We start from the raw sequence: 15,073 nt of genomic DNA, 5'->3' as shown, positions 1-15,073 counted from the left end.
CTTGTCATTTCCCTAGTCTGCCTGTGAGCTTTTTAAGGGCAAGCACTGTGATGTGACTCGCCATTGCACCCCCAGAGCCTGACCCAAGGCCTAAGACAGAGTAAGCCCTCAAACGGCTAGCAAATGATATATAGAAGCTGGACTCTGGGCCTCAGCTGAAACCTGACCCTCCTCCTCTAGCCAGCATGTGGCCCGATGGCAGTGGGAGATGGGCTGGGGCAGTGAGGGCAGTGTCCTGCCCAGCAGTGACTCCCCCAGTGAGGTCTATGGAGGTCTTTGGGCTGGAGGCACCATCCTACAGTGAGGGGTGGACTGGAAGAGAAAAACCCAAATGAGAGGTTCCTCCTGCAACAGGGCCGCGGGGAGGGTTTGGCAGGTACCTGCGGCCCTCTTCCTGGCTCCGTCACTCAGGGAAGAGCCAAAGAGCCTTGCAGGGCAGGCACACTACTCAGGCTCAGATGTTGGCCTTGACCCCCACAGTTGACCCTTCCTGACCCCTCACGACCCCCCGTCTAGCCCCTCTGTGTGACTCCATGTCAGTCCTACTAATATCCATTCTGCTGCCCTTTGGCTTCCTGAGGCTCAAGGAAGAGAGGTGTGTGTTGCATCTTCTGGTCTTTTCCTTTGACCCTTTTTGACGGCCCAGCTAAAGCCGGTCTGCACTCTCTGAGGAGGCTCAGTTTGGCCAAGTGATCAGCTCTGGTCCTGGGCGTACAGAACATCCCAGACCAGAGATCAGAGACCAGAGCAAAGGGCCACGGGCAGGCGCGGCCTCCATCTCCCACACCCTCCTGCCTCCAGTGAAGGCCCGCCTTAACTCTCCCAGCCAGAGAAAGCCCTCTCTGTGCCTTTTAGCAGTCCTCTTTAAAGACCCTCAAGGAAGGTCCTTCCCCAGCCACCCGGTGTTTCTGAGATTCCACACTCTGGAGCCTTTCCTTAGGTCTTCCTTAAATCCCAGAGGAAACAGCTTCCATCTGTTTCCTTCCACTTGCTCTGGCACAGAAACTGACGCCCACCATCTTTTACACAATAAATCGGAGAAGAAATGAAGAGTGTCAAGTTCCCCCACCCAGCAGCCCTCTCTCAGCCTGATGTCCTGTGTCCAGCTCTCCTGCTGGCCTGTCATGGGACCTCCAGTCCTGTCTCTGGGTTTCTCTCCATGCCCAATTTTGGCAACAGAACGGCAGGGGCCTTTGAGCCTGGCATCCCTGGGGACCTCTCAGTCTCATGAGGAGGGAGGGGACGGGGAGGATTTCCCAGCATCTCTAAACCATATTCCTATTTATACTCTACCCCACCAGGCTGGCCCATGCCGCCCAGTGCCCACATTCTGACAGGAGCCTCTGGCCGCCCATCTCTGACCTTCCTCGTTCCAATCCGAGAGACGGGCTTAAACGAGTGGCTTCATGTCACCGCCAAGAACTCCACTGGGATCCTCTGACCAGCTCCCAGCTTCTGGTGCCTGGATTGCCCCGCCCCTCCCTCCTCACACTCCGCATGGCCTCCCTCCCGCCAGGCTGGGCCCAGGAGGCCTCTTTGGCCTGTATGGCCTCCCCCAGGGAGCCTCTAAACATCTTGTAGTTGTTCAACAGTTCTCTAAATGTCCCTTATCAGTGTTACTCACTCACCAGGACTCAGCCCCCTCAAAATCACTCACTCATTTCACAACTACCTGCTCCACGCCAGGCACGGTCCTGGGCCCTGGGTCTCCGATTCCACTCCCTTGGCCTCCTGGGTCTCTTCCTACTTCTTCTTCCCTCCTGGGTCTGGTAGACTCACTTCCTCTACCTGTCCCTTGAATGTCAACACTCCCACAATTCCCTCTTTGGCCCTTTGCTCTTCCCCTCTGGGCATGCTTCCTGGGTGACCTCATCCCCTCCTGAAGGGGAAACCACCACCCATGTGCTGATGACTCCAGATCTGTAGCCCTAGCTCCACCAAGCCCCTGAGCCGCTCTAGATGCTTGGGTTCAGCTGCCTGCTGGGCCCCCTGCCTGGGTGTCCCCCAAAGGGTTCAGTTTGAGATGTTTGTGTGTTTGTGTGTGTGTGTGTGTGTGTGTGTGTGTGTGTGTGTGTGTATGTATTTTTTAAGTATTTTGGAGATGGTGTCTCCCTCTGTCATCCACGCTGGAGTGCAGTGGCGCTATCCTGGCTTACTGCAACCTCTGCCTCCTGGGTTCACGCAGTTCTCCTACCTCAGCCTCCCGAGTAGCTGGGACTACAGGCGCACGACGCCACGCCTGGCTAATTTTTTGTATTTTAATAGAGACAGGGTTTCGCCATGTTGCCCAGGCTGGTCTTGAACTCTGACCTCAGGCAATCCGCTCACCTCAGGCTCCCAAAGTGCTAGGATTACAGGTGTGAGCCACCCCACCCAGCCAAGATGTGTTTATAAGTGAAGAGGACAGATGGGTACAGTTTGTAAAAAGCTGTATGTCACCCGGCGCAGTGGTTCACGCCTATAATCCCAACACTTTGGGAAGCCAAGGCAGAAGGATCACAAGGTCAGGAGATCAAGACCATCCTGACTAACATGGTGAAACCCCATCTCTACTAAAAATACAAAAAATTAGCCGGGTGTGGTGGCACGCGCCTGTAGTCCCAGCTACTCAGAAGGCTGAGGCGGGAGAATTGCTTGAACCCAGGAGGTGGAGGTTGCAGTGAGCCGAGATCACCCCAGTGTACTCCAGCTTGGGTGACAGAGTAAGACTCCATCTCAAAAAAAAAAAAAGACTAAAAAACCCTGTACATATGCAGGATATACACATGTGCCACAGGCATGCATATATAAACACAGCATACTGTGAGATAACCCAGAAGGCAGTAAGTCAAAACACCACAGTAGTTATCCCTGGGTGGTAGAATTATGGGTGATTTTAATGTCTTTTTACTTATCTGCATCTTTTAATATTTCCATAATGAACATTTATTGCTTACATAAGAAGAAAAGATCAACACTTCTTTTTAAATGAAAAGAAAGTACTTTTAGATTGAGGTCCTGGAATGGTTTAGTGCAAGGCCTGGAGAGAACTCTGATTCTTGAGCAGGGGTCAGCAAGCTTTTTCTGTAAGAGGCCAGACAGCCACTATTTTAGGCTTTGCGGGCCATCTTTTCTGTTGCAACTCTGCAACTCTGCCTTTGTAGCACAAAAGCACCCACGGGCAAGATGTAAATGAATGAGTTTGGCTTTGCACCAGTAAAACTTTACTATGAACACTAATGTTTGAATTTTATAAAATGTTTAAGGGTCACAACATGTTATTTTCTTCTTTTGACTTTTTGCCGACCTCTTAAAATGTAAAAACCAGTCTTAGCTCATGGGCCATACTAAAACAAGCAGGACTTGGCCGAGAGCCATGGTTTGCTAACCCCTGGCCTTGAGCATCTAGGGCCTATGTAGTGTTTGAATCCAGCATGCATTTCTTTGCCAGGTACTTGTTCTCCTCCTAATTGACAGGGGTGAGGCCTTCCAGGATTTCCTTGCCCATTTGAGCATGGCAGGGACCACGTACCCGGACATCAGCTGAGGGAAGCCCCTGGCTCTGAAGTTTGGAGGAAGAGAAAGCTGAGCCCCTCCTGGGGCACCAGCACACGACTAGCCTCGTTAGCAGGACTGGCAGAAGTCGGAACCTCAGACCAGCAGCCTCAGCGGGCTTTGGAAATCTCCTGGTCTGTGCCCTCATGTTTTAGCCAAAGAAGGCAAGACACAGAAAGGTGAGCGATCTGCCTGAGGCCACTGAGGATGACAGGGCAGAGCTGGGACTACACTGTGGGCTTCTGACTGTGCAGGGTTGGAAGGGACTGCATGGGCACCCCCTTTATTGGGCACCACAGCCAAGAAAGTTGCAGCCTACCCAAGGGCCACCTTCCTTGGGGAAGGAGCCATGTCAGGTTTGGTACCCACACAGAATGTGGCACCCAGCCCAGCCACTGCAGGGGATTATGCCAGCTGGGCTCCATGGCAGGATCAGGGAGGGTCTCTGTGACCCCTTTCCTGGCCTCATCCCATGCTGCAGGCAGAGTTGGGAACTGGCACTGCTTCTGTCTAGAGTGATGCCCTCTAGCAAAACACCTACCACCCACCTACTTCCAGGCAGTGGGTCCTGCCAGGATGTGGGACGGACAGCCTTGTGCCCCCCTGGGCTGGTCACGCTGGGCTCTTCACTGAGAAGAGAAGAAGGTCTGGTTCCTGAGGAGACTCCCCAGGCAGAAAACGGCAGGCTTCTTTAGGGAAGCAAGGTGTGAGGGCAGGAATTCTTCTGGAGCTGTCTTCCCTCAATAATGATAAGATGTAGAACGGTGTTCAGAGTGATGGAGGGTAAAAAAAAGTTTTATTTTTTTTTTGAGATGGAGTCTCATTCTGTCACCTAGGCTGGAGTGTAATGGTGCAATCTCGGTTCACTGCAACCTCTGTCTCTTGGGTTCAAGCAATTCTCCTGCCTCAGCCTCTGGAGTAGCTGGGATTACAGGCGCCTGCCACCACGCCTGGCTAATTTTTGTATTTTTAGTAGAGACTGGGTTTCACCATGTTGGCCAGGCTGTCTCAAACTCCTGACCTCAGGTGATCAGCCACCTGGGCCTTCCAAAGTGTGGGGTTACAGGCGTGAGCCTCCATGCCTGGCCTGAAACATTTTAAGAATAAAGTTCTCTTCCCAATCTGGGGCCTGAGCCCTAACGTTTGCAGGGACCCAGACTTCAGAAAAAATATCAAGTGGGGCCAAAGGCACTGGGAGCTACTAAATGTAGCCCATTAACTCTGCTACCGCCCCTCGATAATGACATCAGGTAAGGAAAGAGCTGCTCGGTGGACATTATCTCGCTGGAGTCCTCGCGAGCACGTGAGATAATAATATTATCCTCCCATTTTATAAACGAGGAACCTGAAACCTGGGTGAGCAAATGAGTTAACCTGAGGCAACCTGTTACTGAGTGGAGGAGGCAGGATTTGAACTAACCCCAAAGTCCACAAACTGCCTCCACCCATGGTAGGCAGGAGACACACACTCAACATATGAATAATCATGAGTGCATCAGCCAGCAATTATTGGGTCATCTTGTCTACTCCCACCCTATCATCTCTAGGGAAGACTTTTACTTAATGGTATGGGGTAGGGAGGCTCACAGACTGGGATCATTATCGAGAAAGAGGATCTCACCATTGTCCTTTCAAAAGTTCTGGCCCATGTCTCCCAGAGCAGGGTGTATGATCTCACCAGGGTTACTCACGCTGTCAGGGAACTTTGCTTCAAGACCACCTTTATTTTTCCCCCACCCAGGCTGAAGTGCAATAGTGAGACCTCGGCTCACTGCAACTTCCACCTCCAGGGTTCAAGCAATCCTCCTACCTCAGCCTCCCGAGTAGCTGGGATTACAGGCACATGCCACCATGCCCAGCTGATTTTGTATTTTTAATAGAGATGTGGTTTTATCATGTTGGCCAGGCTGTTCTCCAACTCCTGGCCTTAAGTGATCCACCTACCTCGGCCTCCCAAAGTGCTAGGATTACAGATATGAGCCACCATACCCAGCCCAAGATGCTTTTCAATTTTTTTTTTTTTTTTTTTTTTTTTTTGCAGGAGACAAGTTCTCGTTCTGTTGGCCAGGCTGGAGTGCAGTAACACAATCATGGATCACTACAGCCTCAACCTCCTAGGCTCACGAGGTCCTCCCCTCTCAGCCTCCCCAGTAGCTGGGACTACAGGCGCATGCCACCACACCTGGCTAATTTTTGTATTTTTTTGTAGAGATGGGGTCTTGCCTTGTTGCCCAGTCTGGTTTTGAACTCTTGGGCTCAAGCAATCCGCCCTCCTCCCTTTTCAGTTTAAAACCAAACCTCACACTTGCCTCACTACCCCTCCTCCTCTGCAGATGTAGCTGTGGAGATTCTAGGAGCAGACGGGCTCTCTTTCAGACAGGAGGTCTGGCGGAGATGCGCCCACGGCTTTCCTTCTTCCAGACTTGCCACTGAACCACTGGCCAGCTCCAGCCAGGCTCAGCTACCAGCTCTGTAGTGATCCTGGGTCCCAGATCCTTGGCCTGAGTGGTGGCCCCAGCCTGTGTGTGGGTGTGCATGCACGTGTGTGTGTGTAAGCAGCTGTGGGAGCCAGGACAAGATTAACCTTGGTCTACTCCTACCCGCTGGATGTGGGAAAGTGCCCACTCAGCAGGGAACACCTGGAGGGCAAAGGTGAAAAGTCCAGGAAAGGAGACAGAGGGGTTCTGGTGGGACACAGGGTCAAGGAAGAGAAATGTGACTTCTTCCCAAAGGTGGGCTAATCAGGTGGGCCTGGAACCAGGCCAGCCACTCATTCTGGACAACAGAGCAGAACATAAGTATCAGGGGAGGGTCCTCCTACCCCAGGGAAAAAAGGCGCTGCCAGAGGCCCCTCAGAGCAGGAGGCTGCTGCCTCTCCAGCTCCAGCCTGACTCAATCATACCTGCCAGAAGGTAAGACCCCCACAGCGCAGATTCCTGGCCCCCTTAGGCCAGGCGCAGTGGCTCACACTTATAATCCCAGCACTTTGAGAGGCTGAGGTGGGCAGATCACGAGGTCAGGAGTTCAAGACCAGCCTGATGAAACCCCATCTCTACTAAAAATACAAAAATCAGTTGGGCGTGGTGGTAGGCGCCTGTAAGCCCAGCTACTCAGGAGGCTGAGGCAGGAGAATTCCTTGAAACCAGGAGGCAGAGGCTGCAGTGAGCAGAGACTGTGCCATTGCACTCCAGCCTGGGCAACAGTGCAAGACACCGTCTCAAAAAAATAAAAAAATAAAAAAACCATTCCTGGCTCCTCCTGGAAAATTTCCATCCACCCATCGCTCTACCACCACGACTATTCTCGTACACAGAGCCCTCCTCCCCCACCTGGAAGAGCAGTAAAGATTCTGTCTATCTAAGGGCTTGGCCTGATGGGGCTGGTAAAATCTACCTCGGTCTCTAGATCAGCCATTGTGCAATCACAAGGAAATTTCCTTTCCAAACAAGCACCGCCAGCCACTAGAGCTACCAGTTATTTGGTCTCTGCTGCATACCAGGCACTGTGCATTCTTTCATTTAAATCTTATAACAGCCCTCTCTATTATGATCCTCATTTTACAGATGAGGGAGCTGATGCTAAGAGAAGCTCGCGAGTGTGCTGGGGAGGGGAAGTCACATAGCTACCAAATGCTGGAGCTGGATTCCACCAAGGCCAGAGGTTTGCCCTCCCCTTTAGGTCTCAAGCTCAGTTAGAGAAGAAAAGAAGGAACCAGAGGACAGGTAGATGGAGATGCCAGACAAAAGTCCCAACAGGGTGATCCTAGGAAGTAGAGGCTTGGTTAGGGTGGGCACTGGGGAGAGTCAAGCCAGACTCTGCCTTACAGCATGGGACGCATTCCCAAGTGTAGGAAGGCCCAGGTAGGCAGAAGACAGAGTCCGAGTCTGCAGTGGAAGCAAATGCAGCCTGAAAGGCATCTCCGTCTCCTCTAGACTCAAGCAGGGGTTTGCAGGACTGGCAGCCTGATCCCATGAGATCTCAGACCAGGAACCTATTTGCTCTTCAGATCTGGTGCCCTCTCTTCTGTGCTCCGTGGAGGAGCCTGGCTCTGCTTGCTGCAGGACAGACAGATGGGAGCCTCAACACTTGGAGCACCACCCCATTCTTCCTCCTCCTGAGGACGAATGCAGACCAGAGAACCCCAAAGTGGGGCAGAACATCCCCACAATGGGGCAGGGGTTGAGAGCAGGAGCTTAGGGTCAGAAGGAAGTGGGCTGGATCCCACTTCTGTGTGACCTCGGGAAAGTTGGTCTCTCAGAGGCTCCGTTTCTTCACCTGTAGAATGGGCATGATAACAATACCCTACTTCATAACGTTGTGACACACTGCTTGGCACACAGTACATATTCAACAAATGGTGCCCACTGAGGCATTTAGAAATTGGATATAACTTATGAAGTGTACTCTGCCTCTGGGACCCCCCAGTAAGTTTGGAAAGAACTTCTGGCACATGTGGAGAGCTTCTTCCATTCTGGCAGGGTATGGGGAGAGTCCTGGGAACCTAATGGTCAGGTTCACCCCAGATGAAGGGTAGGGGAGGTCAGCCCCACAGGCTCCTCAGCTGCACAGGAGGTGGCTGGGACAGGGTAACCCGAGACAGCAGCTTTGCTGCTGTGGCAAGGTGACCCTCTCTCTGGAACGCCTTCAGGATGCAAACCCAGACCTGGAGCCACCGACCCTCAGCACCATTTTCACAGTCCCCTCCCAAGGCCAGGCTAAAGGCAGGGGACCTCTGAGGACGTGCCAGTCCACCAGGCACTCCAGGCATCCTCTCAGGCCAGTGTCCAGGAATGTGCTGCGTGCCCATGCCCGGGTGGGGAATGCCACGCGAACATGCTCACCGGGTGCTGACACAGGAGAGGCAAGCCGGTGGTGTGAGTGAGTCACAGGGCCCAGGCCAGAGTTGGGGAACTGCGGAGGGCTGGGCTGGGGTTGGGGAGGAAGGGGAGACAGCAGCGGGCAGCGCAGAAGAGGTTCCAGGGAGTGGCCCTCCCACCCCGCAGCATCAGTCCTCCACTCCGACTGCCGGGAGGTGCCCAGAGAGAAGGAAGAGAGGCCGCTGGTGCCTAGGAGGGTGCTGACCCTGCGGCGCAGAAAACCCCTCACTGTCTCTGCAGCCAACTCCCTCCCAGCACAAGGTCTGCAGACGCCTCCAGGGAATCCCCGCCCCCCCTCCCCAAAGGGAGAAAACAGAGGCCTCCAGCCCAGGCCCGATTTTGGATTTCAGATTCCTGATGGTCTCCCTCGACTACAGCAGAATCCTCAAGGCACATCTCCTTAGGCCAACAGGTCACCGCCCCCACTTCCCACTGCTGCATTAACCCTCTGTTGCCTGCCGATGAGGGCTGGAGGGGGGCACTGCCCTTTGGTCTTTCGGGGTTGAAAGAGAGAAGAGGCGGCATTCCCCAGACCCCCGCCTCCCCCACACCTGGGACCTGCAGGGCTTCACGTGTCCTTCCACGTTCTTCCCAGGGCTCGGGCCTCCCACCCCTGCCTGCTGCTCTGGAAAGTTCACCAGAGCCCAGGAAGCCCTTCCAGGCGGCGATGTGGCCTCACACTCTCGGGCCCTCTTGTCCCTGGAGACTCCTGACCCTTGCCCATCCCAGAATGAAGGACGGTTAGAAAGTACCCGGTTCGGAACTGGGTGGAAAACTTTGCTTTGTAGGGTTCAGATGAGAGCCCAGGGGCCAGAGTGATCCCAGCTGGAGACTCCCTGGGGGCGGGGGGTCGCGGGGTCGGAGACTGCAAAATAGCTCTCCCTCTCAAGAACCTGGAACTTAGGAGTGGCCTTTTCAGGGCACCCCCGACACCCCAACACACAACACAGTACACGCCTCGTGATCTCTGCTCTCCCCTCGCCGCTCCAGTATTTCCCTCCAACCTCTCGCCCCAGGGCAAAAGCAAACTGCGCCTTTAAGAGCCGTTCCGCTTACCTTTGCTCCGTAAACCCGGCGCCGCGGTGCCCCCCTTCGACCTCCCCCTTCCTCCCGGGCGCACCGCCCCGCGGGACTCACCGCGCGTGTCCTGGGGGCCGCGGTGCGCCCGCTCCCGCCCGCAACTGCCGGGGTGCCGCGGGGTTGGGCGCCGTGCCCTACGCCCTGCTGGGGTCCCCGCCCGGGCAAGGGGCAGCTTCCCCTGCTCCGGAAGGTGAGCGGGTCCCCAGAGAAGCTGCAACCTGAGCTGGCCGCGGAGGAGGTGGAAGGGGAGGGGAAGGGAGGGAGTGGAGGAAGGTGGGGAAGAGGAGGGAGGAGGAGGAGGAGGAGGAGGAAGGAAAATGCCCGGCCCCCGCCAGAGTTTTTCACATGTACAAGTTGACTCCGCCCCCGGCCCTCCCGCCCTGCCCACAGCTGCTGCCAATCCCCAGGGCTCCCTCTGCCCGGGTGCCCACCCCTTTCTCCCACTCTGGGAACCAGGGTCCAAGTGCCTCTTCCTGTTTCGTTTCTAAGGCCGGCCCTGAGAGCCTTAGCTAGGCGAGGAGGCCTGCTGGACTGGATCGCCCCAGGACACCAAAGCGCGAGGGGTGGTTCACTGAGAGTGCCTGCCTAGCTCCAAAAGCAGTGCTCCTACCTCTCCTAGGTACCTCCCAGTACCTAGCGCCCTAGAAGCAAAAGTACGCGGACAGAATTTGGTGGTCATTTTTTGACAGTAGTAGCCCTCGGCCTCCCCTTCTACCCTATCCAGTGGAACTTGTCATTTACCTTTCCAGACAAAGTTCCCACCTCTCCAGGACCTGAATGAAGCCCTTGTTACCAGCCATCATTCCCATTTACCTCCCCAAAGGATAATTCAACATATCCTTTTGGAATTAGCCCCCACAGGACAATCGAGAATCATCCAATAAGCGTTACAGAATGGCTAGTTCAGATAGTTGCACTCTCATTTTACAGAAGGGGAAACTGAGGCCAAGCCAAGCAGTTGAACTGGCCCAAAGTGCCACAAGAGTTAATGGCGAGCCATGATTGGTTAGCACTCAGGCCAATGGCGATTCCACCCACATCATCTGACTTCAAGGATCAAGAAAACAAAACAAAAATCGGGGTGGGGGGTGGGGGTTGGTGCAGGGTGAAGGGCACAGTGGCCCCGGGCCGCTCTCATCTCTGCTTCTTCCTGAAGGCTGTGAGGAGAGGAGGTGTGCCTCAGCCCTATGGCACCTAATCACGGAGGTCTGGTTTCCCTGCCCTCCCAGTGGGCTTGGCTGCTACAGTCTGAGGGCCCCAACAAGGAAGGTCTTAGGAGGGGGTGCTCCACAGCACGCTTGCGCTTCCACCCAAACTCTTTCCCTGGAGGCCATGAGTTGTTGAGAATAGAACAATTTCCTCCTGGAAGACAGGGCCTGAGGTCCCGCTCTCAGCTGGGGACAGGAGAATGAAGGAAGACACTGGGCCCATGCACAAAAGTGACCTGTGGGTAGTTGACCTCTCACAGAGGGCCTCCCGACTCTTTTTTACCTCTGTTTTCTCTGCCAGGGCATGCACATTTCCTGGGCACAAGCACTTCCTAAAAACAAAACTGCCCAAGTGTTGTCAGGTGTGTGGATCCAGAGCCTTTAGTTGTGCAGCAACCGACCTGGCTGCATAGTCCAGTGTGCAGTGGGAAGACTGGGGAGCAGGAGGCCATGAGGAGGTGGGAAAGGGGCAGGGAGGGAAGGGGAGAAGGGCTGTGGCTAAGGAACTGTTTACTAATGTTAACTATTGATTAGAGAGAATAGGGCCAAAGGGCAGAGTTCCAAGGAACTAGGGGGTTAGATTCAAGAGGTCTCAACAAACACTTTCTTAACCCCCTCCCCCCCTTTTTTTTTTTTTTGAGATGGAGTCTTGCTCTTTTGCCAGGCTGGACTGCAGTAGTGCAATCTCGGCTCACTGCAACCTCCGTCTCCTGGGTTCAAGCGATTCTCCTGCCTCAGCCTCCCAAGTAGCTGGGACTACAGGGTTGTGCCACCACGCCCAGCTAATTTTTGTATTTTTAGTAGAAATAGGGTTTCACTATGTTGGCCAGGCTGGTCTTGATCTCTTGACCTCGCGATCCTCCCACCTCAGCTTTCCTAAATACTGGGATTACAGGCGTGAGCCACTGCGTTTGGCTCAACATCTCTCATATGCCAAATGATCGCCAGGGCTCTGGGCACAAAAGATAAATAAAACCAGTCCCTGGCCTCAAGAAGTTCATGGTGTAATGGGGCAGGGAAGCAAACAGCTAGGATGCTATAGTAAGGAGCTTAGTGTGATGGATGTCTGGGAGGAGGTGTTCTGCTTGAGCTGAGGGTTACAGGATAAGGGGACAAAGGAGGGGAGGAAGGGTTTTACTGTTTTTCCAGGAGGGGTAAACCCTTGTGCTCTGCACAGGGGTGAGAGAATATGGACCCACAGTTAGATGAGGCCAGAGCTTAAAGTCTGGGGTGGAGGTGACACCGTACAGGTGGGCAGGTGCTGGGTCCTGAAGACCCCCAATTTGGAGGCTGATCCTAGTGGCAAATGAGAATGAGCTCAGTGGGCAGCCCCCTGGCACCAAGCAGCCTGACAGTGCCCCAGCCCAGAAGCTAAGCAGAGAATGAGCTCAGACCACACAATGGCAGCAGGGAGGAGAGGAGGGAACTGATTTGAGAGATAGGTAGGAGACAGGGTCATAGAACCTTGTGACTATTGGGTTCTAGAAGATAAGGGAGCCAAGAGTGTCAAGACTGGAAGCACTGATGGGATAGGCTGAGTGGGGCCTTGGAGCTTCTTAGGTGGGCCTTGATTCCCAGCACCTCCTTATGTTGCTCTGTGACCTTGGGCAAGTGACCTAACCTGTCTGAGGCCCTCTGTAGAACAAAGTTGCTAAAATTAATCTTGTATAGTTGTTGTGCATATTAGGGTAATGTATGCTAAAGGCCTGGCATAGGGCTTGGCTTGTAATGGAGAACTTGATAGCAAATGACCATCATTCATCCATTCAACAAACATTTATTGAGCACCTGCTGTGTGACAAGGACTATACTGGATCCTTGCACTGGATAAATGAGTTTAGGTCTGTGCACCTATTCTCATGCTGCTCACTGTTCAGAGGGAGAAAGATATGCAGAGCAACAGTCACCTACCAAGGCAATAGGGGCTGAGCAGCGGAGGAAGCCCTTAACTCTACCCAAGAGAATTTGGACAGATCCACAGAGGAGAGATGATAGCTGAAATGATGTAGAGCCAGCCACCTGCTCCAAGCCTGTCACATCACCCCCTGCCCCCCGCCCCACCACCACATGCGATTGCTTCAGAATCTCTGAAAGCTTCAGTTTTGAAGCATCATCTTGCTTCTTGGGGTTGAGGGAAGGGGGTGAACTGCAGGTGGGCTTCTATATGGAGCCCAGGGAATGGCACATCGAGCTTTGACCACCCCAGGAAAGGGCAAGTGCAGGTGGGCAGGTTGGCAGGGGAGGGGGGACCAGGTAAGAGTGACCCTGGGCAGGGCTTAGTAGCTGGATAGGGAGTCCGTGATATGCCATCATGCACAGCAGTGGCCTGTGTATGTGTGCTCTTTGGGTCATCCTAATTTTTCTGCTTCTCTGTACCTTTCCAGAAATTCCCTCTGAACCCTTCAGTGTCCCCTGCCCTCCGATGCCAAGTTTCTTTCTGTGCATCTCACAATAAGCCCAACACAGTAGAAGCAGGTCTTCCACTAAGGTCTTCTACTAAGGAGGGACTCCTTTCCTGCTGCCTTACCAAGCAAGACTTGGAGCTTTAAAGCCACATAGACTGTGTGACCTTGGGCAGTTACTGACATATCTGACTTCCTTTCCTGGCTGTAACATGGAGATGGTAATAGTCCCTCTCTCATGGGGCTGTTGTGAGGTTTCAATAAGATGTAAACTTGGCACCCAATCAATGCTGTTTCTCTCCTCTGCATCCCGTTAACTCCCTCCTTGCAGAGGGTCAGACAACAGACTCTTAGCTGGGGGTTTCCCTGGCACCCCAGCCCCTGTGGCCCATCCCCTGTGGGCCCTGCAGCCCCCTTCCCCTCTGCTAGTCTAATGGATCTCTGGCATCCCTGGGAGGCCCTGGTCACCCTAGCTGCAGTGTAATGCTGGCAGGCCTGAGCAGCATGACAATGGTGGCCCCAGCGGCAGCTCGGCCCACTCCCCCTTCTGCTCCTGTCTCTCCTCCCTGCTGCCGGTGACATGCCACTGCTCTGCAGATAGGACAGGCATCCCTGGGTGCCTGAGAGCTGATCAGGGAAGCTGGAAACCGCTCTCCCTCACAGACTGTGTGGGCAGTGGATTTGAATAGCTTCTGCGAAACCAAAGTTCAAGCCCGCCCCCCTTTCCCCTGGGAGGCACAGCATCCAGACAGGGAGAATTCAGCCAACAGAGAATCCCCTTTCTGTACATGTCGCAGGTTCCCTTCCCCTCTAGCCTTACATCCAAGCAGACAGTCTCTGAAAGCACTGCAGGGACATTTGGGAGGCCGGAGACTTGACTCTGCCCGTAAGGTACAGAAGTCACTTTGTTTATCTGGGCATCTGTTTTCCTCAGTAGCAAAATGGGAATAGTGTGAACACTGCCTTTCAGGATATGAGAATTAAATGCAAAGGTGAACGTGAAAGTGCTTTGCACACTGTAGAACGGTCTGCAAGTGCATGACACCATTAGTGTTTGGCCAAAGGGCCCTTCTTAGGGTTCCCGGAGTCAAATGAAGACATGAGAAATGAGAAGCTACGCGAGAACAGAGAAACTCACTTCAACAGCCTGCCTTTGGCAGGCAGGAGGGAGATTGGCAGCAGAGACCTGAAGATGGACTGGCCCATTATGGCCTAGGTGGTTAGAGGTCTGTGAGTCATTGGACAGCAGGTCTTGGCTAGACTGAGCCAACTCTTACTCCTCCTCTGGGTAAACCTAGGCCATTGTTTTCCAGTGATCTATGAGAAGTGGGGATGATTAAGAGAAAAATATCATTTACCTGGTTGCAGTGTGGTTCCAGCAGAGAGCCCGGGACTTTCTGCTTTATCACTGCACCAAGTGTCACATCCTTCCTTTGCTATTTGTGGTAAAAGTACAGGCATGTGTGCACTCATGCATGTGTTTACACATATGCATGTGTGCACGTGCGCACGTGCGCACACACACATACACACACCATTCCAGACTTCAGATGAAGCAACATCTGCATCCCCAGAGGGTTCTAGGACAAGGTGGGCACATGAATAGAGTCAGCCAATCACAGACCAGTTGACCCTAGCAACTACCAAACCAATTAGAACCCCACCCCTTCATCCAGCAGCACCTTCCAAATTTACACACATACGCACCCCACCCCCTTCAGGTTGATGCATTGCCATGACAACAAAATCACCACACAAAGCTGGTGTAAATGGGAAAGTGGTCCTTAGGAACAAGACTGGAACAGTCTTTGGGGTAAGGATGCAGTCCACGCTGGCTGGAGTGGGCCACTGAGAGGACCCCTATGCAGCAGGGTTAGGGAGGAGAGATAGCTGGTTTACCTGAGCTAAGCCCATTCTTTACCCCTGGATCTCTGTTTGCTCACCTGGGAAACAGGGTCAAAGACTCCTGCTT

The 15,073-nt window shown here is 53.6% G+C and overlaps 1 protein-coding gene across 3 annotated transcripts in view; it reads right to left on the bottom strand.

Moving 5' to 3' along the window:
* Window positions 1-9,792, bottom strand: part of CDK18 (cyclin dependent kinase 18) — a 29,161-nt gene extending 19,369 nt beyond the window's left edge. The window contains exon 1 of one of the 3 annotated variants that reach the window (XM_032288966.1): window positions 9,549-9,792. Coding sequence is in view for 2 of the 3 variants with exons in the window: in XM_032288967.1 (XP_032144858.1) it covers window positions 1,673-1,873 (201 nt within the window). In the remaining variant the exon portion in view is untranslated. Of the gene's footprint in view, window positions 1-1,672; window positions 2,024-9,548 lie in introns of those variants that run through there. The other 2 variants (XM_032288967.1, XM_032288965.1) reach the window with 2 other exon arrangements.
* Window positions 9,793-15,073: the final 5,281 nt, after the last annotated feature.

Source organism: Sapajus apella, unplaced genomic scaffold (genome assembly GCF_009761245.1).
Source record: "Sapajus apella isolate SASKATOON/1434 unplaced genomic scaffold, GSC_monkey_1.0 scaffold22, whole genome shotgun sequence".
NCBI classification, from domain to species: domain Eukaryota; kingdom Metazoa; phylum Chordata; class Mammalia; order Primates; family Cebidae; genus Sapajus; species Sapajus apella.
Note: the sequence above shows the minus strand (reverse complement) of the source record. Positions and strands in the feature narration are given on the sequence as shown.